A 25,353-nucleotide genomic window follows, 5' to 3' on the forward strand; every position below is an offset into this window, starting at 1 on the left:
AGGGGAAACAGAGACTCCTCAAACAGTCAGAATGGCTGATGGATTCCTGTTCCTGTTCCCCCTAGTGGCCCTTTGACATTTAAAAGCAGTTAACGGAAATCAGCTGCCTCTTTCACTAAGAGAAAAGAAGACAAGTGAGCAGCAACCCTGTGGCAGGCACTTGTTTTAAGTAAGAGCCAAGCAGACGTTGGCAGAGGGTCTCCAAGTGTCAATGACATTTTCTGAATTCTAAAAAGAGAGAGAGGGTTTGCAAGAATACCTGCTTATCACTTACTGATAAAATAAGGAGGCAGACTCTTAACTGTATGCAAATTAGAAAGCCTTTAAGACAACAAAGCCACAATACAAATCTGTCCTGGCCACTTACTGATAATTAAGCTAAGTCTAAGGAAAGTCATTTCAATAAATTGGGACTCACAAACTCAGTATATAATTGTCAGTGGAACAATAATACTTTACTTCAGATGCATTATCTGTAGATGAATATTTTGTGTTATATATATATATATATATATATATATATATATATACCTATTAGAGGCTTGAACACAAATCTTTATGGTAATAATACCATGTATACTAGTTATCAGATTTTCTAGACAAAATTTACCTTACAGAGTTACTTCATCGGGTCTGATACTAATTACTGTAAGCTTTGATGTGAAAGTATCCCCTTAGTAATAAAAAGCTTTAATAGTTTAGAAAGAGATTATGAGGATGGTGGGCTTTATGTGTCTTAATATAAAATAATAAAATCGAATTTAAAATAGTTTTGGTCATTCAAGTTAAAAAAAAAAAAAAACACTCTCTAAATCTAAATGTTTCTTGTCCTTGAGATACTGACCTCAGATGCAATTCAGTATTCTTCACAATCCAGGTCATTTTTTAGACATGTGGTAGACTTTTCAAATATGAGTTTTATTTATAACAAGTGAATATCGCTTCTGAAACTTGGAATGCAACCGTGGGGCAGAAGTTGGATGATAGAAGATAGGAAGATGAAATGTGAAAATGCCGATGGTCCCGCTAGCTTGTAATGGTTCTGCTGCTTCCCAGAAGTCTGTTAGGAGGCTGCGTGTATGTATCACAGGGATTAAGATGCCATCCATAAGCACTTCCTACCTCTCGTGAATAAGCACCTTCAGCTACAGTGTCTGAATATTGTCATATTTTCTGTTTAATTGTGTGGCGTGAAATCAAGCATCCCTTAATGTCAATATCCAGCTATTGGGGTTGTAACATTGGGCCAGGAAGGACTTCTTCCTTGACGTTTTTCATCTATTAAGTGCTAACCAAAACAAACAAAAAGCCCAAAAACCCTCAAGGTGACCATGAGCAATCATTCAACAGTGAAAACAGAACAAAACAATGGCGCATTGACATGTACTAATACTTTGGGCCAGTCCTTTGAAATCTGGCTGTTCAATATTCTTAATCTAACATAGCACAGCAAAAAAAAAAAAAAAAAAAAAAAGTTTAAAAATGGCCTTAGAAGTGCCTTTACAGAATGGAATATCTCCATTTGTGGTTTGTTTCCCCATTGAACTAATTCTACACTTTTTTTTTTTTTACAACTTTAAAGGTCAATATTAAATACCAGCCTTGTTTAGTCCTAGAAAAATCATGTATGAAGAGTCTCACTTGAGGAAGAAAGTGAAATAGGGAAGTTTTATAGGTTGTATATCTTAAGGGCCCCAGAGACCAGCGTTTTGTTGTTATTTTTCCCGTTGTTTTTAGGCTATGTAAACAACAACATGGTATTTGTTCTATTTTTGACATATAATGTACCAAATAATAATTTACTGTTTCACAAAGAAAGTAAATAGTATTATTTTATTAGCCCGTCTAACGGAAACTTAATGCCAGAATTCGACACATCATATTCTTAGGCAATTTCAAAAGGAAAGGACAAAATTCATACAGACATTTAGAGGTACACAAATATTTACTCAGTGTACATAGAAATAAACTTTACAATTCACAAATGCCAAAAATGCAAACTTCTTTTAGTGATTAATCCTCTCCCTCCACACACCTGCCCCTGAAAGCTAATGCATTTTATAAAATGTAATGTGTTTTTAATATCAAGATAAAGGCTCTTCAATTGAAAAACTAAGAATTCCTTCATATTGAAAGTGTACATAAGTACATATTATTTTACCTTTGTTACAAGTTATTCAAATAGTAAATTCTGTGCAATTAGTAGTATTTTGGGGAAAGGCTTATTCGTCTTCAGACAGTTACATTTTGATCTACTCAGAGTAACTCTGGTTTGAATAGCACTATCCAAAGGCTCTCATTTCATTTTCTCCCCAGAACTACACCAGCAAGATGATTGACATGGGCAGCTACAATCTGAATCCATTAGTGAATTGCCCCAGATCATTGCTGAGTGTATATATATAATATATATATATATATATTTAGACATATAATCCATAAGGGATCTAAGCAAATCCTCTCTCCTTCCTCCAGAAAACCTATAGGGACTTCCGATTGCAGGGTGTGTTGGAAGGCACCCTGAACAGTAAGACCTATGATACCCTGCACAGACGGTTAACAGTAGAGGAGGCTACAGCTTCGGTTTCAGAAGGAGGAGGACTTCAGGGCATTACAATGAAAGACAGCGATGAAGAAGAAGAAGGCTGATAACACGCAGCTCTGTAGAAGGAAGGAGAACCTTGACGTTTTTTTTGTACCTTGTCCTTGTAATGACATTGTTTGGACCAAATGAAAATGCTTATAACTCACTCTACATAAAAAGTTAACCTGGAAGCAGAGTTAAAGGAGAAAATGCCAGTTATTTTTTTGAAGATCAGCCTTTTTGTGTAGCTTGACCTAAAATGACATTGGCTCTGTTTGTAATTGGAACATGAACCTTTTTTTTTTTTAAGAACATGTGACTTTTTTTTTCCTGTAATTACATCAAAGTAATGTCCTCTGTGTGAAGCGAGATACGTGTTTCTCATAATACAACATTGTGAGGACAAGCCACTTCTAATCACTGCGCCAGCTCTATTGTACCCTTGTTAAAATGGTGTGTACTTGACACTTAATCGTTTATGTGCAATGTTTGTTTCCTAGGTAATTTACCATTGTTGTGATGTGTGTAAAAACTTTAACCTTGGTTCTTAGTACTCTGAATTAGTCTGCAGGTGTATTCCTGGGCTTAAAGGATCACCAAACCCAAATATAGACTAGATTTTCCAATGGGCTTGTGTCTTGCTCCATTCTGAACACTTCTTCTTTTGAGTGTAAAAAAATCCCAAAGTGTGAGGTAGTAAGTGTATTGCCGTCAACATACCATATTCTCCTATTTCTAAGTGTAACAGCTTGCAGGCAATAAAAATCCACTTGGTCATAACCACTTCTGTATTTATTAGACTTGTATAAATTAAATGCAGTAAAAAAGTGTTCACAGCATTACAAACATCTCAACAAGTTGGCTCTGTGTTTTTGTTTATTTTGTTTGTTGACAATCAAATGAGTAAAATACATTAACACTGCTTTCCACCTAGTAGGCACACACATTTGTTAAAAGAATTAAGTTACTATGACAGCATATTTCCATAGCAAAGGTAATGTTGAGTACATACTCATCTATCATATATTGTTAGTTAACATTAGCAATTAGTGTTAACTAATAATAAGTCATACTAGGAATACTAGTAATGTTAACTAGCAATTGATGTATTAACAGTTTTTCTTCCCCCGAAGTATTTTCTGGCTACAATTTTGAATTGTAACTTATTTTTGAATTTTAATTTTTGTATCTTTTCAAAACTATGCTGGCATTTTTCATTCATAAGTAATTTTTAAATGAAGTAAGTTAATGCAAAATACGTGGAGGGATCCCCATAAGTAAACCTAAGCTCCTGAACTTTGAAAGTGAAACAACTTCTTGGACCTCCACACTTTTTCCTGGTACCTTGATACCCAGACTAGCCCACAAAAATCTATTTAATCCACAGTTACTGTATAATATTATTTTGGCTCAGTTCGGGGTCCTGGGGAGGGGGTCAAGACCTTGTGCTACAAGATAGACGTGAAAGGAAATTTCTTCCCCTTTCCTGGATTAGAGACCGACCCTACCAGCTCAGTATTGTTGAAAGACAGTTTGTCTTGGAATGCTGTCCTTCCCTTTCTACTCCACCCTCACGCCAGTGCCAGCTTTTTTTCAAGCCCCCAGGTGTCCAGTCACATCCTGCTACCCTCAGCTCCCCGATGGTACCCTCCCCAAGCTTGCTCTACACAGATCAAATTGCTGTGCTTGGAAATTACCCACCTTTCTTTTCCTTTATATAAAATGTCTGTTTCTTTGATACAGCTTATCTTAGAGTAGTTGGCCCATTTTGTCCTAAAGTACAAATAACTGATGACCCCACCTCCTTAGCCATATATATATATATTCAAAGAAATATCTAGATCATAGAATTCAGAAATAAAAGGGAAAGCATATGTTGCAGGGGAATGTACTTGGGTCCAGGAGGGTCTCGCTGCTGACCTGACCTGTTTAACCTGCCTCCTGGCCTTCTTTGCTGGTCAGCCTCTTGTAGCTTCTGTACAGGTTTGGAAATTCTCTGCTCCTTCCATTGTACACCTAGGAGATTTCTAAAAGCTTTCCCACTCCAACCTCCACTGGCTTGCACCAGGAGGACAATAGCAGTCCAAGGTAGGTGGTGGAGATGCTCACAGTTTTATGAGGACCGTGCAGACTAACCTTTGAGCCGCAGAAAGGTGTGTGGAGAGAAATTTATAAAGTCACTCGAAAAGAATGAATAGTCATTTTTGGGTTTTTGCCCAGAAATGCTCCTCAACATAACTGCAAATTGCTTGAAATGACTTAATAATTGTTCATTGGTGTGTGTAACTGTGAGGGTGAATGCCCAAGCATCTGTCTATTAAAGGAAGCCAAGTGCTGTTCTTTCACGCGCGCGCGCACACACACACACACACACACACACACACAAATTTAAAAAGGAATTTAATTGAAAACCTAACAAGTGTAGCACAATTTTTGAAGTGAAAATTATTTTTAACTCAAAAGAAATAGCTCTCCCTTCCTAAAAGGTTTGGGGAAAGGGCCAAAAAGTACATTCTTTGGACAGTTTGGTGAGTGTTGCAGGAGAAAATAACTAATACGGTTTAATGTCCAAGAGGAATGGGTTTGTTAACACATCTAGAGGGAAAGTTTCTCCAAACACTTGTTGGAGAAAAATAATAATAATGCCTCTTCCCGGAAAGAGAAAGAACCACACAGAGCTTAATGTACACCTCCCATCTCCAGCTGTGGGTCGTTCTTCCATTCACGGATTTTTCCACTTGAATTCCCCTTAGTCCTTGTTCATTGTCCCTCGCTCCGGAGAAAGGATTTCCCGCTACTTCTGCAATAAATGCCCGTGCAAAGTGTCTTGGGGCTCCCACTGCGCCCCTCAGGGTCACAGCCGGCCTGGCCCCGCGGCGACCGTGGGTGAGGGGGTCCGTGAGCTCCTGGAAGGCGCTCCTGGAGGGAAAGCCGCCACTCGGCCGTCGCCACTCCTTGAGCCCCGACACCTCTTCCCGCTGCCGCGGTCAGCCTCCCAAGAGGGACGCTCCCCGCGCCACCCCGCGAAAGCCCGCGGGGACCCCAGGCCAGGGACCCCGCGCAGACCCCGCCTTCCGAACCCCTCCCGCCACGCGTTTGGCAGAAGGACTGATGGAAAAACATTAGAGCAAGCGCTTGGTCGCTTTTATTTCTTACTCCCAATAGAGATAATGGAAATTTCCCAGTCCAGGTCCCTAAAGGGAGGTGACAGATCGATGTTCCTGCGAGATGTTCACGCGCCGCTGGCCCCGCGCGCTCTGCGCTCGCTCCTCACCGCAACCCCAGTCCCGCTGACAGCCTGCGAGCCATCCCACCCTGGCTGGTTTTGTGCTGAGATCTGAGGCCTGGTTTGTGGGGATTCCGGAGGGCAGGGTTCGTCCCGCCTTCACATTGGGCCCCGACTCCCACTCCACTCCCTCCCTGGTACTATGCAGGGAGACGCCATGGGGCGTGGGTCTCTCTCTCCCTTCTAGTCTTGCGCACTGGACCGGCAGGAACCTTCGCGAAAGGCTGGCGGCTCAGCTGGCCCTGGTACTTTGCTGCAGATGGAGTCGAGCGCAGGGGCCTAAGCGGCCGGGCAGAGGCGAACAGCATCTGGGACCGCGCAGCAGCGATGGCCCCGAAGCACCCCCACCCCCACCCCTGGGAGCTGAGAGGCTTTCCCCCAGCGCGGGCTGGAAGATGGGGTGCAGACCTGCCCTAATCTGCCCTTCTCCGCAGTGTTACGGAGCAGAGGCGCGCGCAGGCTGTGAGCGCAAAGCTCTGAGCGTGGGTTCCGGAAGTCACGAGTGACGGTCAACCACGGTCTATCAGCGCGCAGTATGTGGCCGCTTTTAAAAGAGAAGGAGGCAGTGGAATGTGCGCGTGTACTCCCCAGAGAAAGAAAGTGAGACAAGAATTTGATGTGTTTCCCAAACGCAAAAGACCCCGATAGAAAGAACTACTCAGAACCGGGAGCGCGTGATGCAGCCTGAGGAACGGGAAAGGGCCTGGGGGGGGGGGGGGGGGGCGGGGGGACCTGGAGCCAGAAACGCTTGGATTTGAGTCCCAGCAGCCACACGTCTTCCCCGCGTCTGAGCTCTGTGTCCTTGGGCAAGTTACTTAACCTCTCTGTAAAGTGGGCACTCAGTAAAGAAGGTGGTTGTGAGACTTAGAGGCATGTAAGTTGTGGCCTTTGTTAACTGTTTCTCAGTATAAGGGTGGATTCAGAAGAAATTGAGAGGCTAACGTACACTACCACTCTCACCACCGGTTCTCCCCGGGTTGTCACAGGGTCCTTCTAGATCACAGTCAGCTCTGCGGATCTTCAGCCCCGCCCCTGACGAGTGCGTGGACTGGCTAGAATTGTCCAGATCCGGGAGACTTTATCTGGCCAAGCTTAGTGGGAGGAGAGGAGATGGGGAGGGCAAGTCGAATGGACTCCAGAAAGGGCCAGCACTATGAGAGCAGCCCCAGGAGCTGCGGTTGGGAGGGGAGACAGCTGGAGACACATCTTTGGGTCCACATGGGGATGCTGTTGGTCAGGGGTTCTGAAACCACAGGTATGATCTGATCGGGAGGTGCCAGACCACAAGCCCACAAGCGAGAAATTCCAGGCCTCGGCCTGTGCCCAGTAGGTTGAGTTCAAGAGAATTTCAGGGGCAGATTGATGTTCCTTAATGTTTTCCAAAGCTTAAGGAGGACTAGAATGGCATCCTGTGTCTCAGACCAGAGATGCGCCCACAGAAAGCGCTTGGGAAATGCGAAAGGGAACGGAGACCGAGGCAGAGGAGGCTGAAGGCCGCCCCAGCGTGCCCCAAGGTAGCCTCAGCCTTGGCAGCCGAGCAAAAGGGCAGGCGCTGAGGACGACAGCCAGCACGGAGTCCTGCCCCCAGACCTAGGCTCCCCTAGGTCACACTCCAGGATGTCCATAGCAAGGGAAATGGAAGCCCTGGTGGCGCTGGGCCAGACACGCGGCGGCCTTAAGAAGCAGAAACTGATCACTCACCAAAAGGAAAGATACCTCTCCCAGCTTTGTACCAAGACTAGAGCTACTTTTTAAACTGAAGGGATGTTCCCCATCCCCATCATTCCTTTAAGACAACCTGCTTGCTGCTTCCTGAGTTCCAGACCCAGGAGACAGGATTTCATCCTCCCCACCCCCACCCTCCTATCCAGAATACCACTTTGCCTTTAATCTTCCTGTACTTTGCAACTTTTCTTAAGTGTGGCTGTATTTATGTGCTTATTTGCATGTGATTGGAAAAAATCAGCCAATAAGTATATTCTAGATTTGTCTGTAATCTCCTTTTATATTGTCCATCCCTAGGATCAGGGATTCTCTGGTCAGAGAGGAAGTGAAGAGCTGATTTCAAACTCAAGAACCATCAGGCAGAGTGGATACTCTTTCCTGGGCAGCACGCGGCACAGGCTTGTTTAATGGAGCCCCTACACACAATATGCACCTTCACAATACTTGAAAGTGGTGTGTCGTATTATTTCTTTTTCTGCTTTAAATCAATTCTGGTTTGCCCTTTACCACTACCTCCTTCCTGACACCCAACAGACAACACCTCTCTTGTATGTGATTGGCAGAAAGAAAACTTTAAATGCTGAAGTTTGTTGTTTAGGGTATGTCCTTAAAATGTCAAGGAAGCAAAACTGTATTTTGGAAAAGTTTATAGCTTAACTTTTTAACAAGGTGATGGAATAGCTTTTCATATGTAAAGTAGTTTCATTTTTAAATCTCTTTTCAATCTCAACTTTGGGAGGAGATTTTAGCAGGAAGGTAGGAAAGTTTTTATTAAAAAGGGGCTCCACTAGTGAAAGGTCAGAATCCAACAGAACTGGATTTCAAAAAGTGGAAAATGAAACAGGGGAAGGCCTGGGTAGCACCAGTATGTCAGGGGAGGGATTTTGTTGGGCCCTCACTCCAACACCCCACCCCCAATCTGGGTAATAATTTTTTAAAACATACTTCAAAGTTACTGTATTGAATAAGCTCATTCATTCAAACTCCTCAGTTTTTTTTTTTTTTAATTACATTGGGTGGTTGCTAGGTGTGTTCTTTCATATAATTAGGATAGTCTATCAAAAGTTGATTAATTTTAGAAATGCATAACATCTTCTAAAGAGATGAAATCTGCTTTAATCAAATTGAGATTTTTAAAAAGCTTTTGTGAAAGGTTAATTTGTGAATCTACAGAAGAAATTGTCCCCAGGGAACTCAAGACTGGATGTGGGAGAGCAGGCCCCCAGGGGTAAGGAAAATCCTCAAGGTGGTGAAAAATAGTTTATCAAATGTGATTCTTTGTGTGTACTTTAACATTTTCATGTATATAATCAGAAAGCAAATCATTGAGCAGAAGGGTTGTTTTTAAATACAGTTGTCTGAAAAATATTTTGAAAAAGTTTATAGCTTAACTTTTTAACAAGGTGATGGAATAGCTTTTTATATGTAAAGTGGTTTCATTTTTAAATCTCTTTTCAATCTCAAAGCCTCCCAAGAATGAAGTTGGCTTTGATGTAGTCCCATTTTACAGAAAAACAATTCAAGGAAAAAGGGAACTGCCACCATCCATTGGGGTTAACAAGGAGTCCACGAGCTGTGTGCCCTCCCCGGGCTGGCACACCCTGGCAAGGAGGCCAAAATAGGACAGGAAATGCATCATTTATTTCAGCCCTCAGAATGTCTGGGGGTGGTAGGGTTACTTAACAAAAAGATTTTCTTAGAAGAGGGGAAATGTTGTTTTAGATTTCAATGGATAATTGAAGAAACCAGTTTTAAAAGGATAGTAAGGGATAGAGAGGAGGAAAGAAGATTTTTATTTACCCTTTATGCGGCAGCAATGTAGAGTGGGAGGGGTTAGTGGAGGCAGAAATCTCTGCACACTTGAAAAAGTGGGTGTTTTCTCCTCTTAAGTTCCTGTCCATACAAGTTTAACTAAAAGCTCTAGAAATTAATTTAAAATAACTGCAGACTACTGATGGAGTGGATTGAATGTTTGAGAACGCAGCCAGTTTTGCACATGGGTTTTGCAGTTAAAGGGGAAGCTGGGATAACAGTAAATTACAGAGATGGGAGAAGAAAGGCCTCTCCTCTTTCCTATTTCTAGTGACCATCACCTCTGGAACTAAGCAAGAGGGGAGGGTTCCATTGCTCACCCGCGCGCGGATGGACTGAACGCCAGACAAACTTGGCAGAGGCGCAGCGCGAAACCAAAGGGCACCTGCACTGCTTCGGGCCTCGCGCTAGAGTAAGAGAATGCTGGGATCCCACAAACCTTGCCTTGGATTTTCCCCTGCCCCGTGTTCCACAGGAAATTAATGAGAAAATCCGGCCAGCGGGGCTCCAGAATTTGAATTTACTAGCGGTATCTGAGTTCAAATGCCGGGGAATGGGGTGGGGGGACGGACACATCAAAAAACGAATCCGAAAGGCAAGGACAGCAACCACGTGTATTTTGTAGCTGCCACGTTTTACTTTTCTATCTTACATTCAAGTTGGCCAGTTGGAGCCCTGTTGACTGCTGGAGGCCTCTCTTTCAGTAGATACTGTGGCCTTTCACTTACCTAGGGAAATAAGTTGGAATTTCCTGTTAATATTAAAGTGTAATGAATTTGCTTTTCAAATAAGGTCGATGTCAGCCAAATAAAAGGGGGGAAACCGATCCATTGGAAAGTGAGGGACCTCAATTACTATCAAGTCCACTGCCTTTTGAACACAGCATATGCTCTCAATTTTTAAAGCTCATTTGTCATCAGTGGGAAATCTAAATCAGCGTCACTGAAACCAGTTTCTCTTTCTCTCCCCCACTCCCTTTTTTTCCCTCCCTCTCTGCCTCTCCTTTCAACAGTGTTGTGAAAGTTCAGTTACTCTCCGTCATGAGTAAAAAGCTCGGAGAGCCAGCTCATGTGCCAGCACCGGGAACATATCCAGGCCCATGGTGTGAAAATGGGATATGCGTTGTCGAATTATTATTTTTGTCCTTTAGGTTTACATCTACGCCCTTGTATTATGTAAATTTCCGAGAAGCTGTGAATCACAGGGTTAGGTGGAGGAGGTTTTTTTCCCCCCTCCACTTGCAGCAGGAACCGACCCGATTCAGTCTTCGAATGGTTCACAGCCCATTTCTTCCTCCGGCTTTTTACAAGGACCCAGCTTTCCTCCTCACCCTCGACCCCAAGGGTCGGCAGGGCTGAAGGGCTGCCGCCCCGGGCCTGGGAGCCATGGCGGGCCGCGTTCGCCACGTCAGCGGTCCGGCCCTCGAGGTCACCGCGGGGCCGCGGGATGCTGTTCCCCTGCGGCCAGTGTTCACGCGGATGCCGGGTGCTTAGCTTCGCGGTGTTTCTGGTACCCTCTTCCGTACCCTCCTCCTCTGGGAGACTGTTGGGAAACTGAGGGCAGCACTGTTAGTGAAACTCAAAAAATCAACTGAACTTAAAGAGGAGTCGGTGGGAAGAGAAAAAGAAAAATAACTTCCAAATTACTTCAAACTAAGAAGACAATAATTTAACTTAACATGGTAAAAGTTAGTAAGATTCCTTAATGACGAATCAAGCCTCATCTGGGGATATTCTCGGCGCGGATGTTACAGCTCAACTCTTGAAACAGGGTCAATGCCTGTAGGATCTGGTCTGAGAGAGGACCCAGAAGGGAGGTGGGGGGAGTCGCAGAAGAGTGTCCACCCCCACTGAGGAAAGTGGGACGGCCAGCGGCTGGATTCCTCCTCTTCAGAACTGGGGAAACCAGCTGGAGGTGGCCGCCGGGGTATTGTGCTATGTGGACAGCCGTCCCATCCCCTCTTTTGAAGGGAAAAAAGAAGGACTTGACAGGGAGAGCTGAGGAACGAGCATAAAAGGACAAATTGGAAGGTGGGGCCAAGAGGGAAAGTTAGAAGGAAACTGTCTTAAAGTAGAAGAATCTAGTTAGAAAATTCTCTTGCATTCCTACGACCGTCAAGAGACACCAACTAATTCTAAGTACACGCCAAAGGGCTTCGAAGGGAGGGTTCGCGGGGTCAGAGAGGTTGGCGCAAAAATACAGTACAGGGCAATGGACATGAAAGGTTTTTGGAGAACTTAGAGGTACCTCCCCCTCGCCCCCTTTTAAAATTTGGCTTAAGAAAGTGTTTTCTGGGAAACTCAAAATGATAGGCAAAACTAATAAAAAAGATGCTCTAGTTCCTTCTTGGGCGTGCCACAGCGTCAGACCTGTTTTCTTTCGCCTGACATCTAAATTAAATGACCCTTCGGTAACACTCGGAGTCGTCAAAGCAAGTCTATTACCGAATGTTCTGTTCAAAAACTTTTCAAACAGGAGTTCTCCGCCATCTGTTAACTTGGTCTTTAAACCCGATCCGGCACCAACCCTCTCCCAAAGATTTTGGAAACACCCCCCCCCCTCCTCGCAGGCTTGCGGAGGGGAGGAGGATGGAGCAGCCGCCGGATCCGCGGGGGTGCACGGGGAGGGGGAGGAACGCGATCGCACCCTGGAGGGGCCGCGGAGCCAGCAGTGGCGGCGGTGGTCCCCAAGGCCGGAGGTCGGCGACCGAGCGGCGCTAGCGAACCCGGCACCCGGGAGGCCTCGCCGGAGCCCGGGAGCCTGGCTGGACGCGCACCGCACCGCGGAACGGGCGGGAGGCCGGCGCCGGGAGTGGTGCTCCCGCTCCCAGCCCCTGCCAGGCGGCGGGAGACCCCGTCCCCGGGCCCCTCCAAGGCCGCCGCCCGGAGTCCGGTGGCCCTCGGTCTTGCCAACGACATTTTAACTCTTTGGGACGCCTGAGCAAGAGCGAATGAGTGGAAAGCCCGGCTGGGGAGAGTGGCCAGTTTTTCTGCTTCACTTCACGTTTCTATTACCTGGCTCAGCTCGGGTCAGCGCCTCGGGAGTAAGGCGGGCGCCCCAGTTCCCACGCCGGCAGCGGGACGCAGTCTCCCTCGGAGGCCAGGGCAGGGAGCGCGAGGCCGCCGCGGTGATGGAGGCCCAGGCGGCTGAGGGCAGCGGGTCTGCGCGGGGCGCTCCGGCGGCCAGGGTCCGGGAGGTAACTGAATCTATAAACAGCTCTCAGAGATTTCTAGCTCAAGGATTTTGATTTACTTCGATTGCTTCTCCATTCCTCAAAGCTCATTCTTTGCTCTGTGTTATTTGAATTGCCACTGTCGACTTCTATTTCGTGAGAGATAAGGAAGAAAGTTTGAAAATAACATTAAAACTCTAAACCTCATGGGTTGTAGCAAGGAAGGAGTCGTGCTGTGTATTTAAATACAGTTTTTATTTCGACTACAAAATGACGTTTAAAAACTGTCTGGGGATTGCAGCAAAACGCTGATCAGCCAGTTGCATAACCAGCTATCAGTGCAGGGCAAGAGAGCATACTTGGGTGTCCTCTTCTGATCGTTCACCTCCCGGTTTCAATAACACCGTTGTAAATTGCAAGCAAAAGTTCGCTGGTTTTTGTTGCTTGACTTCTAGGCACTCCTCAAATAAGTTGGAGAAATTGGGTTGCTTGTTTATAAACTTCTTTTTTCCATCAAGTCCAGCCTTGAGTCGGAGGCTGGCAGTCTGGAGGGAAAACACCTCACAGGCCTGTGGGAATGAGTGAGAAAAATCCGGCATTAGTGGAGGGGCAGAACCAGACCCAAGGCAGGTGATCAGCGTCTGTAATGCCTGCCAGCTCGTTACCAGCTCTCACCTTTGGGGCTTTTCATTTATTTTTACACAGTGATTTAATATGTAAAAGCTGTTTTGAGAAGAATGATTTCACTAGGTTTAAAGGAAATCCTAAACGAAAGAAATAATAACAACAAAGACCTAGAGACAGACAACAAGCGACTCTCCCACTCCTCCAAATCCCAAAGAAAAGAGGGACCCACGAGTTAACTGAGGTATCCTACAGTCTTAACCTATGATACTTCCTGCTTTTCACATGCTATATGAAATTATCAAGAATTCTTTCTTTGCCACCAAACTAACAAAAAGCAAAAGAAGTAGCCTTAAATCTGAACTCGTGGCCCATGTACTTGTCCATGTACTGGAAAGTTAGCTCCCACTGTGTATTCATGAACTAATCAGAGGAACTCAATGAGATTCTTTCCTTGAACCTTGCAGACCCTTCCTATTTATGTCCTATTCCATCACCAGCCTCCAACACACATGAGAAATAACAAAAGACCAGTCAGAGATAAAGACTGAGCAAAACTATAGAAGAATTTAGGAATGTTTTCCTCCTCTAGAAGAAAGGTACATTGCCCTTGGTGCTATTTATTAAATAGGAAAAAGTGTGGATGAATCTGAATGCCTGGGAAAGTGAGGAGTGATCATAATAATTTTATCTCCCTCCTTTAGCTTTCAGGAGCTAAGAAGAAGCAAAGATAAAGCAGACTGTTGCTTTTGACGAAGAGGTGGGGGTGGTAGATGTTGTCAGAAAGGACTGAAAACCTTACAAAAGCATGACCAGGAATGAATTAATACACTTGGCAGAAGGCTAGATAAGTTACACTATTTCCCAATCCACTTTTTACTTTTAAAATGTTCAACAGTATTTTGTGACATAAAAGAAGAAGAGATGAAAGATTATGGATTATTTGATAATTGATGGCTCTATTATATTGTATCTTTTATTGCAAATTGCAATAATCTAGACCAGAAACTGCATTTACTTGTGAGAGGGACATAAATTAAAAGCCTGTGAAAATTATACAAGTTCTTGAGTAATATCAAGAACATAGTTTAGGAATCATTGAGATCAAAATCAGATTCCTTCAGGAAAATAAAAAGAAGAGAATTTTAAATTACTTAAAGCAGAGTAGAACTTTTTTCTTATTTTCTCAGAAAGTCTTAGCTCAGAGTTTATCTGGTCTCTTCAGACCAAGGGCTGTTCTGTTTCCCTCAGGACATCTCACCCAGGATAAACCACGCATTTTAAACTCACCTTCCACGAGGATTTAAAGCGGTAGGACAAATGAATGCTGCCTTTCCATGGCTGGGAAGGGGAGGGAAAATTAATCATCAGCTCTGATGAAAAAAGGGGGGATTATAGGATTCTCCAAGAAAATACAAAGAAACTATAACCCAGTTTCCATATTGTCATTAACAAAACAAACAAGACTCCTTTGCACTCTTTTAATAAACAAATTTTAGTGTTGAACTGTTTTAGAAGCTAAATTTGTCAAATTTGCTCTGCTTTTATTGTTTTTGTTTTTGTTTTTGGGTTTTTGTTTGTTTGTTTTGCTGTTATTTTTCAACTTGTTCAGAAAAAAACCCAAAATACTGGATAGGTTTGTTAATAAGATGGAAGCCCTTTCTGAATACATTTTTGCATTTTAAGACAATCCTTACTTAATAGAGATTTTTAAAAATTAACATATGGGTTAGGTTTTAAATGGAAAGTACTCATCAACAAGTGTTGGAATATCAAGACCAGGATTTATAAAGCACCTCTTTAGTCTTTAGGATTAGGAAGTTCAGGTCTAGGAAAGGAAGGGCATAATTGCTACTTGGCGACATTAGTGTTTCTCAAATGACACTATACCTTCAAACACTTGTCAAAAAGGCAAATCCCAAAAAGACCAGTGAAAAGCAAACGGTTGAGATATTAACCATACAAAACACGTATACCCCTTAGCCAATAATTTTCCTTTTTAGTTCAGTGTCCAACGAAGGAGAAATTTACCGAGGTCAAACCAAGGCTCTTTTGCCGTTAAGGAGGGGGGAGTGGGGGAGGGGGAGAAGAGGGAGGGACACGCGACGAACGTAAAACAAACTGGTGGCATTCAGTCAAGAAGGCAGGTAACGCTCCGGAAGCGGGTGAGTTGAACAAGTCAGCTGGGCGCTCCAAAGCTTTCCGGAGCCGGGCTATTTCGTGCTTCTTTGCTTTTTCTTTAAACCTGGCCCTATGTCGGAGAAGTGCAGCAGGAGGAGGATTTTTCAATGTTGGGAAGCGGCAGGTAGGAAAGGAAACCCGATCCGCCCCCAAAGGCAGCAATTAAAGTCTTAACCCGCGACCCATCTGTCGTGGGACACCCCTACTCCCTCCTTTCCCCTAGCAAAGCCGTCCCGCGCTCTTTGTCTGGGCCGGCGAGAAGAGGAGACTGGTTCTGCGGCCCCAACAGCAAACGGAAAGAAAATCTCCAGCCTGAGCGCATGCTGGGTGATTGCATCTGGGCCGAGAACCGCTCCGAAGTGCTGCCGGGGTGTGGCGCCTCTTCCCGGACCCGGGACCCGCGCTCTGCGCTGGCCTCATTCTGCTCTACTCTGCCGCTGCATCTGTCCTCCCAGCCCGGAGCCACCTCGAGACCCGAATCCAGGCACTTACTGGCCTCGTTGCTACGGCCGGTCTCATCCAGACCTTTCCCCGACCTGGCCCTTCCGCTGCCTTCAACTTCCAAAAGGACCCACGCCTCCTCCCCAATTTCCTCAGCAACTGGGTTTCCACGCCACTCGTCCAGCTGCGCTGCTTCGCGGTCGGGCTTCGGGCGTGCTCCCAGCCCAGGCTTTCGCGGCTTCCACCCTTCTTGGCCCACCGGGCGGGGGCGGGGCCGACCCCTACGAAAAGCCAGAGTGGTCCCTGGCCTGTGCTGGGCAATGGGGTAGGAAAGAAGGAATATTTTGAGGTCAGTTTCCTCCGTTTGGGGTCCAGCTTTGCATTTGGGGGTGGAATTGGTCAGCGGCTCAACTATCCCATTTCTGGTCCACTTGCTTCCATCCTCCCACTGCAGACCCTTTCCATAGGTCCAGCTGGAAGAGGACGCCCACAGCCGCTTGGCCCGATGTCTGGCACCCGCCACCACCCATTCTACACGCATCCACTCGGGGTAACTCACCAGGTAGATGGCTCCCTGGGGTGCTGCGGGTGGCCACTTACAGGGGCGTGCAGACCACAAGGCCCAGAGCTGCCACCTCTGCCCTCTTCCTCCACATCCCGGCGTGGGCGCCAGGCTGCCGAGTCCTCCCTGCACAGCCGCTAGTGCACGCCTGGCCTTAGCACACCTGGCCCCAGGGCTAAGCTCCTCACGGTCGCAGGCTTGCCGAGGGGAGCGACGAGGATGATGTGCGCCACTGCTCCCGGCGCGCTCCGGGCAGCGCCCGCCTAGGCTTCGAGAACCCGCGCTGCCGGGGTCGCTGCCACACTGGAGTCTTCCGGGAACACTCCTTATGCTCTACAGCCGAGGCGCCACTCCGGAGTGCGCCTGGATGGGGGGCGTTGCTGGGCATAGTCTCCGCGCGCTCTCTGGGAGGCGGAAGCGCGGCTGAAGCCAAGACTGGCGCGCAGGCAGGTGGCTATGCTCGTCGCCCCGAGATGCATACACACCCTGGCAGCCGCCTGAGCCGCTTTGAGGAGGCGTGCGGACCGCAGTCTGGAGGTTAGGGGAAGGAATCAATAAGTTGTTTTCCTTCTCTGCCCAACATTCAGTATTTAAAATGCTCCCAGAGAGCTCTAGCTGAGCGCAGGTACTTAAAGAACTACTCTTCCAGGTTCTCAATGGAAACGCATAAAAGCGCGTGTGTTTGTGTGTGTGCGTGCGTGTATGTGTGTGTGGCTGGGTGGGGGGAGGTCCGGCCCTACTCGAGGTTCCTTTTGGTGTGACACCCTTATTCCTTGCAACTCCTCAACTTTGTAGATGGAGTGTGCCTTTCCCAAGCTTATGTCACGGCATTGCATTTACAAAACCACAAACACAAAGCAAGCCTCCCACGGCCTTTAATTCTCAGGGGCGTTTGGGGAGGCCAGTTACCTGCTGGCGTCTTCCAAATGGTCCATACTCAGTTCGGGCCGCGGAGACTCCGTGATGCCAGGAGCACTCAGCCCTCGGCCCTAGAGAAAGAGGACTACGGAGGAGACAGAACGGCTCCGACCCGGGCCCAGCTCCGGCCCGGAGGAACCACGCAGGGGAGGCTCGAATTTCTCTGCCGGAGGCTCCCTGGCCCCAGCTTTCTGGAGCCTGGTGTTTGATAAATATAGCCCGGCGTTTGCCCCTGAATTAGAGTCTGTTTCCTTATTTAGCCCTTGCACAATGATTTTAGATGATGTCATTTAGAGCTAAACGAGAAAATTGATCTCAGATTTGCTTGGCCTCTAAAGCCTGGTTAAGCAGATTGAGAATTAAAAAGACAGAGGAAAAAGCAAAGGTGTGGGGGCGGGGGCGGAGGGTAGCTAAGTGTGCGCCTGAGAGTGTGTGCGCCGAGGGGAGGGCCCGCGGCGCTGCGGCGAGCGCCCCCGCCTCTTCTGGGCGGGGGAACCTCACTCACCAATGAAAAGTAGTCACTGACTGCAAAGGGAAAAAAAAAGTTTTCCTGTTGACTGTTGGAAGCGAATTGAGCAATTATCTAGTTTACCTTCTCCTCTTGGAAGTTAACGATTGGCGAGATCTTGGCTGCGTTATTGACACAACACTTTCTATTGATAGAAATAAGTAGTGATTGTCCCCTAGTCATTGGTGCGCCAAGAACTCTGCGATGGGCTGGCAGGAGTCCATTGGGCTGGGCAGGCAGGTTCGGCTGGTGATGCTGGGCAGGAGGAGGAGGAGGCTACTGGTGGTGATGGTACCCGTCCTCCTCTCTGCAGGTCTGTGACAAGCAGGGAACAAGGCAACGACGGCGCAGCCCGGCGCGGGCTGACGGACGCTGGCGACTCAGTCATGGACAGTAGCTGCCACAACGCGACTGCCAAAGTGTTAGCGACTGCTCCGGCCCGGGGCAATATGATGAGCACCTCCAAACCCTTGGCTTTCTCCATCGAACGAATCATGGCGCGCACCCCCGAACCCAAGTCCCTGCCCGTCCCCCACTTTCTGCAGGGAGCCGTGCCCAAGGGGGACCCGAAGCACCCTCTGCATCTTAACTCGTCGATCCCCTGCATGATCCCCTTCGTGCCTGTGGCGTACGACACGAGCCCCAAGGCAGGAATGACCGGGTCGGAGCCGCGGAAGGCGAGTCTGGAGGCTCCGGCCGCGCCGGCAGCGGCACCCGCGGCGCCCGCGTTCAGCTGCAGCGACCTGCTCAACTGTGCGCTGAGTCTCAAGGGCGACCTGGCCCGCGACACGCTACCGCTGCAGCAGTACAAGCTGGTAAGGCCGCGTGTGGTTAACCATTCTTCCTTCCACGCCATGGGAGCCCTGTGCTACCTGAATCGTGGTGATGGCCCGTGCCACCCAGCGGCCGGCGTTAACATCCACCCGGTGGCCTCCTACTTCCTCAGTTCCCCTTTGCACCCGCAGCCAAAAACATATTTAGCTGAAAGGAATAAACTGGTGGTCCCGGCGGTGGAGAAGTACCCCTCGGGAGTAGCTTTCAAAGACTTGTCCCAGGCTCAGCTGCAGCATTACATGAAAGAAAGCGCTCAGCTTCTGTCGGAAAAAATCGCATTCAAAACCACGGACTTCAGCCGAGGCTCTCCTAATACCAAGCCTAAAGTTTTCACTTGCGAAGTGTGTGGAAAGGTAAGCACTGTGAGTGTGTTGGCGGTGGTGGTAGTGGGGCTTCCTTCCTTCCAAAGTTTATCTTATTTCGTAATTATTTGTATACACTTGTAATAAAGTTACCACCCCCCTCCCCTCCCACTGCCTGGTTTGATTTCAAGGTGCTTGTTGGGCTAACCTGTTGTACTTGTGTTTAACTTTAAGGTCTTTAACGCGCATTATAACTTAACCCGTCACATGCCGGTGCACACAGGAGCCAGACCCTTCGTTTGCAAAGTGTGTGGAAAGGGCTTCCGGCAAGCCAGCACACTGTGCAGGCACAAGATCATTCACACCCAGGTGTGTTCAGCTGTCTCTATTTCACCTGGTTTACTTCCGAACGGTTTGTAGAAAAATGGCCGAGAATCTCATACTTTTTTTTTTTTTAGCATAAGATTTGTTTAAAATGTGCTGGCTTGGACAGGGGGAAATGCCGGGTATTGTTTGCCTTTGTTCTGCCCAAAGCATGAGGGAGAGCATTACACTGTTTTCGAGTTCGTAAGACTCCACTTAATAACAAGATACCTCAATACTCAAAATACTTCTCTGCTTTTCCTCCTTTCCGCTTAGGAAAAACCTCATAAATGTAACCAGTGTGGCAAAGCGTTTAATAGAAGTTCTACTTTAAACACGCATACTCGAATACACGCAGGCTACAAACCGTTTGTGTGTGAATTCTGTGGCAAAGGATTTCATCAAAAAGGTATGGAACGCTGTCTTTCGCGGTAGTCTCACCGACAGCCCTCGGCTTCGAGGGATGTCAGAAAACGGTCTGAAAAGTGCAGCTAGTCACCGGCTCATGTGTCGCCTTTCTAACCTCTTAACGCGCAAGTCTGCTTAGAATTAGAGAAAGGCATGGCTCATATAAAGCGGGAGTATTTCTTTTTAACCTCTTATTCTCACTTTATATAATTGGATTAACTGCTGTATTAAAATGTGGAGGGAATTGCTTCCTTGTTGATGTTTTAAAAATAAATTCGGGGATCGGAGTGCAGGCGGGCAGTGCAGCCCTGAACCGGCTGTCCGAGCTGTGGCAGCTCTTCCTTTTGCCTCACTGTCCTTTGATCGTCCGCTCCTCCCTTTTCAAGCTCTCTTTTCAGGTCCACGTCCCTGTCATTTGTCTGTTTCAGGGAATTACAAAAACCACAAGTTGACCCACAGCGGGGAGAAGCAGTTCAAGTGCAATATCTGCAACAAGGCTTTCCACCAGGTTTACAACCTCACCTTCCACATGCACACCCACAACGACAAGAAGCCCTTCACCTGCCCCACGTGCGGCAAGGGCTTCTGCAGGAACTTTGACCTCAAGAAGCACGTCCGCAAGCTGCACGACAGCGGCTTGGGCCTGGCTCGCATGCCTGCCGGGGAGCCGGGCGCGGATCCGTCCCCGCCTCTCCAGCAGCCGCCGCCCGCGACGCTGCCGCCGCTGCCGCCGCCGCTGCCGCCCCCTGGGCCCTTGCAGCCTGGGCTCCACCCGGGGCACCAGTGATCAAGGCCAAAGTGCCCCCCCCAGTCCCAGTTGGGGTCCCCACTACCGAGGTAGAGGCTGAATAGAGCTGGACCTCTCTACCCAAGCTCGTCTCCAAAACCCAGGGCATGTTGGGCCCCCCACGCTAGCGCCGCTGACCAGAAGCCTCTGAATTCCCCGGCCTTTCGCCTCTTGCATGTATCTGCTAAATGGTTTTGTGTATTATATTCTATATAGGCACTAACAATTATGAGAAAATTAGGGGGGGTTGTTTGTTTCCTGTTTTGTTTTTCTTTTTTAAATTTAGAAAGACTTTTCATCTCTGGTGGAGAGATGGTGTTTGTTTTGTTTTGTTTTTTTAAAAACTTCTGCTGTATTTATTGAGATCTGTATTATTCTATCCGGGAATGCTGCACCACTTTAATTTTATTATTGTATATATTTACACTGTGTTGATTCTACGGTCTCAAGATGCCTGCCGAGTGTTTATTACCATTTCCTCTTTGCCTGAGGCAACAAAACTCTGTGTGTATGTTATATATACACACACTGATGTGTGTGCCTGTAAAGGCACATTCCACATTCGTGAGCACACACACGCACACATCCGCATTAGATAAGAGTGGTTCATTATGGATGAATTTGAATTTTGGTTTTGATTCTTGCACGTGAAAAATGATTCATTGACTGTTGGAAATAAATACTTGGAACATGCTTATTTAATCAACAACTTTCAGGGTTCTGTTCATATTATGGAGATCACTGATTCTGACCCCGTCAGTCTTCTTTCTTTTTTAAAGAGTTCATCCCTGAGTTATTATAACTTAACGTTTGATCTGAAAAAAAAAAAAAAGAGCAAATAATAGTCTCACCCAATAGTTAGAACTTGGGGAAAGTAATGAAATTTGGTAAGTTCAGAGATGGAAGATGTGGAGCTTTCTAACAGAAGCACGTCTTTGTGCTGGACCATCTGATTTGTTTGTAGTGCTCAGTTAAGTGGGAACGACATATCTAGACGTGTGTAATATACATCCCCACATAACGCGTTACAATGACAGCATTCAGATGGGGATCTATTCGCATCCTGAAGGCACAGACTGACTTGTACACAGCTGGCAAAGGGAGCCTCCGTGTTTTTATGTGTGTATATATGTTTATAGACGAATATACTTCCATTCAAGGAGGAAACATGGATGAAAACCAAACTGTGGCGTGTGCCAGGTCCTTGAAATGCTTCAAGTGTTAATCAGCAGCTCCGCTGTGAGCTCTGGCTCTGGTGTTTTCTAACTGCAAGTCTCTCCTGTTTTCTTGCCAAAACAGTGAAACAACTGCTAAAGACTTTAATTAAGAGGGGTAATTAGTTCAGATTTATCAAAGCCGGGTTGTTATACTATTAGCTGCTCAGTAGAAGCTGCCAGACAAGCTCCCAGCCCAGCGCAGCCGTCCCGCTGCAGCGGGGCCACATCCGGGGAGAGAGGCTGGGGAGAGTGGGCCGCAGGGGTTCTCACAGCCCCGCCGGCCCCGGGGGTGCGTCTTGGCCCCTCCCTCGACCTCGCGCTCCCGCCAGGCCGGGGTGGAGGGGGTGCGGCAGAGAACCCGCCGCGGATCCGCACCCCTGGCGCAGGTAACCTCCCTTTCCGGGCAGGGAGGCCTCGCCGGCTCTCCAAGCGCCCCGACGGTAACTAGAGAGGCTCGGGAACGAGTTTAAAATTGCCATCCCGCCTCACTTTTATACATCTTGGAGCGCTCGTGGAAATGCGGCTCCGGGCAGCGACAGGCGGGACGAAGGACTGAGACGGGCAGTGGGCGCCGCAGGAGCGAGGCGCGATTCCCTTGGCAACCAGTGGCCGCATTTCCAGTGGGGGAAGGCTCCTGAGCCGAGGACTCGAGCGGCTCCTTGACGACCCAAGAGTCAGGGAAGTGGCCGACACCCCCGGTAGGGCGCCTGCGGGCAAGTGGATGAGCGGTCCTCGCGGGACATCCGAGCCAAGTTCCACTGGGGCCCCTCTTGGGTTGGGGGAGCCCAAGGCCTCAGGCACGGAGTTGGACCAGTGGGTTCCTGAGAACAAGGAATTCCTGATTCCATGTACGGACGTCGAGTCCAGACTTCTCCCCTCTTGCCCCGGGCGGGACTCACGCCCTTCAACATCCATCCCATCGCCCTCCGGCAGTGAGTCTTTTAAATCTTTACCCAGCAATCAGCAGATCGAATCCCTACCTTTCTGTTTTCCTGACCTCCCCACACCCCACCTTATCATTTGCTGAGACTAGATCCGAATTAGATTTGACTTCGGAAAGAAATGCAGAGTTTTGAAATTCCGTATTTGGGTAATTCTGAATCTGCGAGGCTGGCAGAGGTGCCACTTCCCCCAAACATCGCAGCGGAGTGGAAAATCTTGTCCCAGGTGTGGGCTATGTTCCCTCTCAGCTGCCTGTGCCCCAGGCAGCTTTGGGAAATGGGAAATGTAGTTTATGGGTAACCACCTTTTTGAGGTGGCTTTGTTGGCTCCTGAAAGCATGTGTTCTCTCTGAGTAAACAGACTGAGGTCAGGGGTCGTTATAACGGGCAGAAGATGGCCTCTGCCTCTTGAATTTATTTCCAATAGGTATTTGAACTTATTCTCGAAACCCCAGGATGTGATTCTCCCAGACTTTCAAGGTGACACAACTTTACTGGTGGAAAAGAAGATGAACATCGTTGAGGAAAATTACTAAACCATAACATACTTACAGTTAGGAAGTGTAATACTGAAGAAAGACGTCTTCCATGGAAGGGTAGAACTGGTCTGTTGAGGGTGAGGTGGGGGAGGGAGAGAGAGAGACAGAGACAGAGATGGAGACAGAGACAGAGAAGTGGAGGATCTGTTACTGTAATCTGGAAAGACTTTGTGAAGGTCTCACTTGGGATGGGGCAATCGTTCCAGAGAAGGCAGGTGAAGGAAACGGTTGTCTGTCAGGTCACAGGTTTGAGTAGCTTGAAGTGGTGGCGATTAAGTAGGAGAGACTGAAAAGACATTCTCTAAAATAAGCACTCAAGAGAACTACTTGTCAAGAGGTAAATTATCGATGAACTTTGATTTATGACAAAGCTGTTTGAGCTTACTAAGTAAACATCGAGGAGAACCTCCTTAAAGACAGTATGAGCTTAGAGATTAAACCAGGGTGGGGAGGGGGTTAAAATCGATGAAGGGAGATACTTAGCCAATAGCCAATGGAAGACCTTATAGTTCTCGCCCCTCCAACAAATATTAGGTGATTTTTGTCCTTCACTATCTAATCTGTAGGTATGTGCTTATATAAATGTTTATGTTCATTCATGAACCAAGTACCTTAATGGTATGAATAGCAAATTGGCTCATCTCAGTCCACCTTCTTTTTACTAGAAGTTAGCCAGCCAATTTTCTCATGTTTAGTAAGGAAAAGTGGCCAGTGTTCAGATTATCTGAGGCAGGAAATGGTTTATTTTCAACTCCCTGTTAGAGTTAACTTTTGGTACAGAGATGGTTGCGCCTTAAGACTACAGGAACCAATTTTAGAAAGTTACTGACCTGGGGCCTTATGTTTTGTTCAGTTTTGGAAATTAGAATATAGAATGGAATTAACAATGTAAGTAATTAATTATGTAAGTAATTAATGCCTACTGATTTTATTTTAACCCAGAATCCAAATCCTGATTTCTCGTAATCTCTTCTGAAAGGATATAATTTGCTCTGACTTTAAAAATTTTTTTAGTTTGAGAAGAAGGTATTGTGCAAGATTAGGACTGAGGTATCAATTTTTTCTGTAGTAAATGAAAGTATTTTTTTGGAGCCTCATTAAAGCAGTTACTTATTAGTGAAGTTTTACTGAGTTTCTCATAGAACCTCGCTACTTTCTAGATGTGGAAGAACTAAATCCACAAAGAGCAATGGAATCATGATTCCCAGAATCTGTGCACACTGTTTGATTGATGCCCCTTATATTAGTGGCAGTTGACAATGTCAGAAATCATGATTTTGTTAGATTTGGTGACAATTCAAAGCACTGACTAAATTATAACTGTAATGGGATGTTTTGTCTTTGTAAAGTATTTATCACAAAATATGCAATATAAAATCCAAACTATCTCAAATTCAAAATTAGTGTTCATTTCTTACATAAGTGTTTTCTTTGTCGCTTTATAAACCTTTCTAATGGGTAAAATCTTTATTACACATGAAGCTTATGCTTTTAAGGGATCATGACTTACTCTGTTACCAAACAGTACATACATTTTTTTAAAAGCATAAAAATTAGAGACAAACCTAAATTTCAGTGAGTAAGAATATGAAGTTGTTGCCTGGGCCTGAAAAACATTTTGAACCAGATAAAGCATTGCCTTTTTGCTATGCTTTTTGCCAAAAACACAAATTACTTTCATGCAAGAAACTATATGTATCCATTAGGTTAATTAAAAGCTAAAAAACAAATCATATTTGTAAGTAGATACCTTGTAAGTATAATACCTTATTATAAATTTCACTGTTTCTAGAAATCAATGCATGTGTCCAGTACAGCTCCAGGCAGACTAGCTAAAAACAAAAGTATATTAAACAACACACTGGTCATTTGTGTTCTCTTGGTGTTGAAGTAATTGCCAGTTCAAACTAGGATAGGTTACTTACTCCGGGCAACAGGGAAGAAGAGGGAGCTTGGTCCTTAAATGACCTTACTAGGAAAACCTACCTCTGCTATTATATTTTTTCTGCTTGTATTGTGACCTGTTGCCCATAATGATCTTTGAGGAAAAGTCAAAATCCATCATGCACTTGAATGGATACAAATTTATCACAAACAACCATGCACATTTTCTCTTCAAGTTCGCGGGGAAGTTGGGTGTCAAATGAAA

At 46.4% G+C, this 25,353-nt stretch overlaps 2 protein-coding genes across 13 annotated transcripts in view; both read left to right on the top strand.

Moving 5' to 3' along the window:
- The window catches only part of CADPS2 (calcium dependent secretion activator 2), a 449,544-nt gene extending 446,099 nt beyond the window's left edge, over positions 1–3,445 (top strand). For 11 of the 12 annotated variants that reach the window (XM_014558520.2, XM_032483595.1, XM_032483594.1 and 8 more), the window contains one exon: positions 2,476–3,445. In XM_014558520.2, coding sequence (XP_014414006.2) covers positions 2,476–2,649 — 174 coding nt within the window. In that variant the 3' untranslated portion in view covers positions 2,650–3,445. The remainder of the gene's footprint in view (positions 1–2,475) is intronic. The other variant, XM_032483598.1, reaches the window with a different exon arrangement.
- A 14,587-nt stretch (positions 3,446–18,032) lies between these two features.
- On the top strand, positions 18,033–21,214 carry FEZF1 (FEZ family zinc finger 1). The gene is made up of 4 exons (XM_032484382.1): positions 18,033–19,000; positions 19,184–19,318; positions 19,589–19,721; positions 20,149–21,214. Exons 1-4 carry the CDS (start codon positions 18,200–18,202, stop codon positions 20,505–20,507), a joined length of 1,428 nt encoding a protein of 475 aa, XP_032340273.1. The 5' UTR covers positions 18,033–18,199; the 3' UTR covers positions 20,508–21,214.
- Positions 21,215–25,353: the final 4,139 nt, after the last annotated feature.

Source organism: Camelus ferus, chromosome 7, assembly GCF_009834535.1.
Source record: "Camelus ferus isolate YT-003-E chromosome 7, BCGSAC_Cfer_1.0, whole genome shotgun sequence".
Classification (NCBI taxonomy): domain Eukaryota; kingdom Metazoa; phylum Chordata; class Mammalia; order Artiodactyla; family Camelidae; genus Camelus; species Camelus ferus.

What these genes read in the sequence shown, in the direction of transcription:
- FEZF1 (XM_032484382.1), top strand. Translation starts at nt 18,200, where the DNA reads ATGGACAGTAGCTGCCACAACGCGACTGCCAAAGTGTTAGCGACTGCT. An exon ending in CTTGCGAAGTGTGTGGAAAG is followed by an intron (nt 19,001 to 19,183) that starts GTAAGCACTGTG and finishes TTTAACTTTAAG; the next exon opens with GTCTTTAACGCGCATTATAA. An exon ending in CAAAGGATTTCATCAAAAAG is followed by an intron (nt 19,722 to 20,148) that starts GTATGGAACGCT and finishes TGTCTGTTTCAG; the next exon opens with GGAATTACAAAAACCACAAG.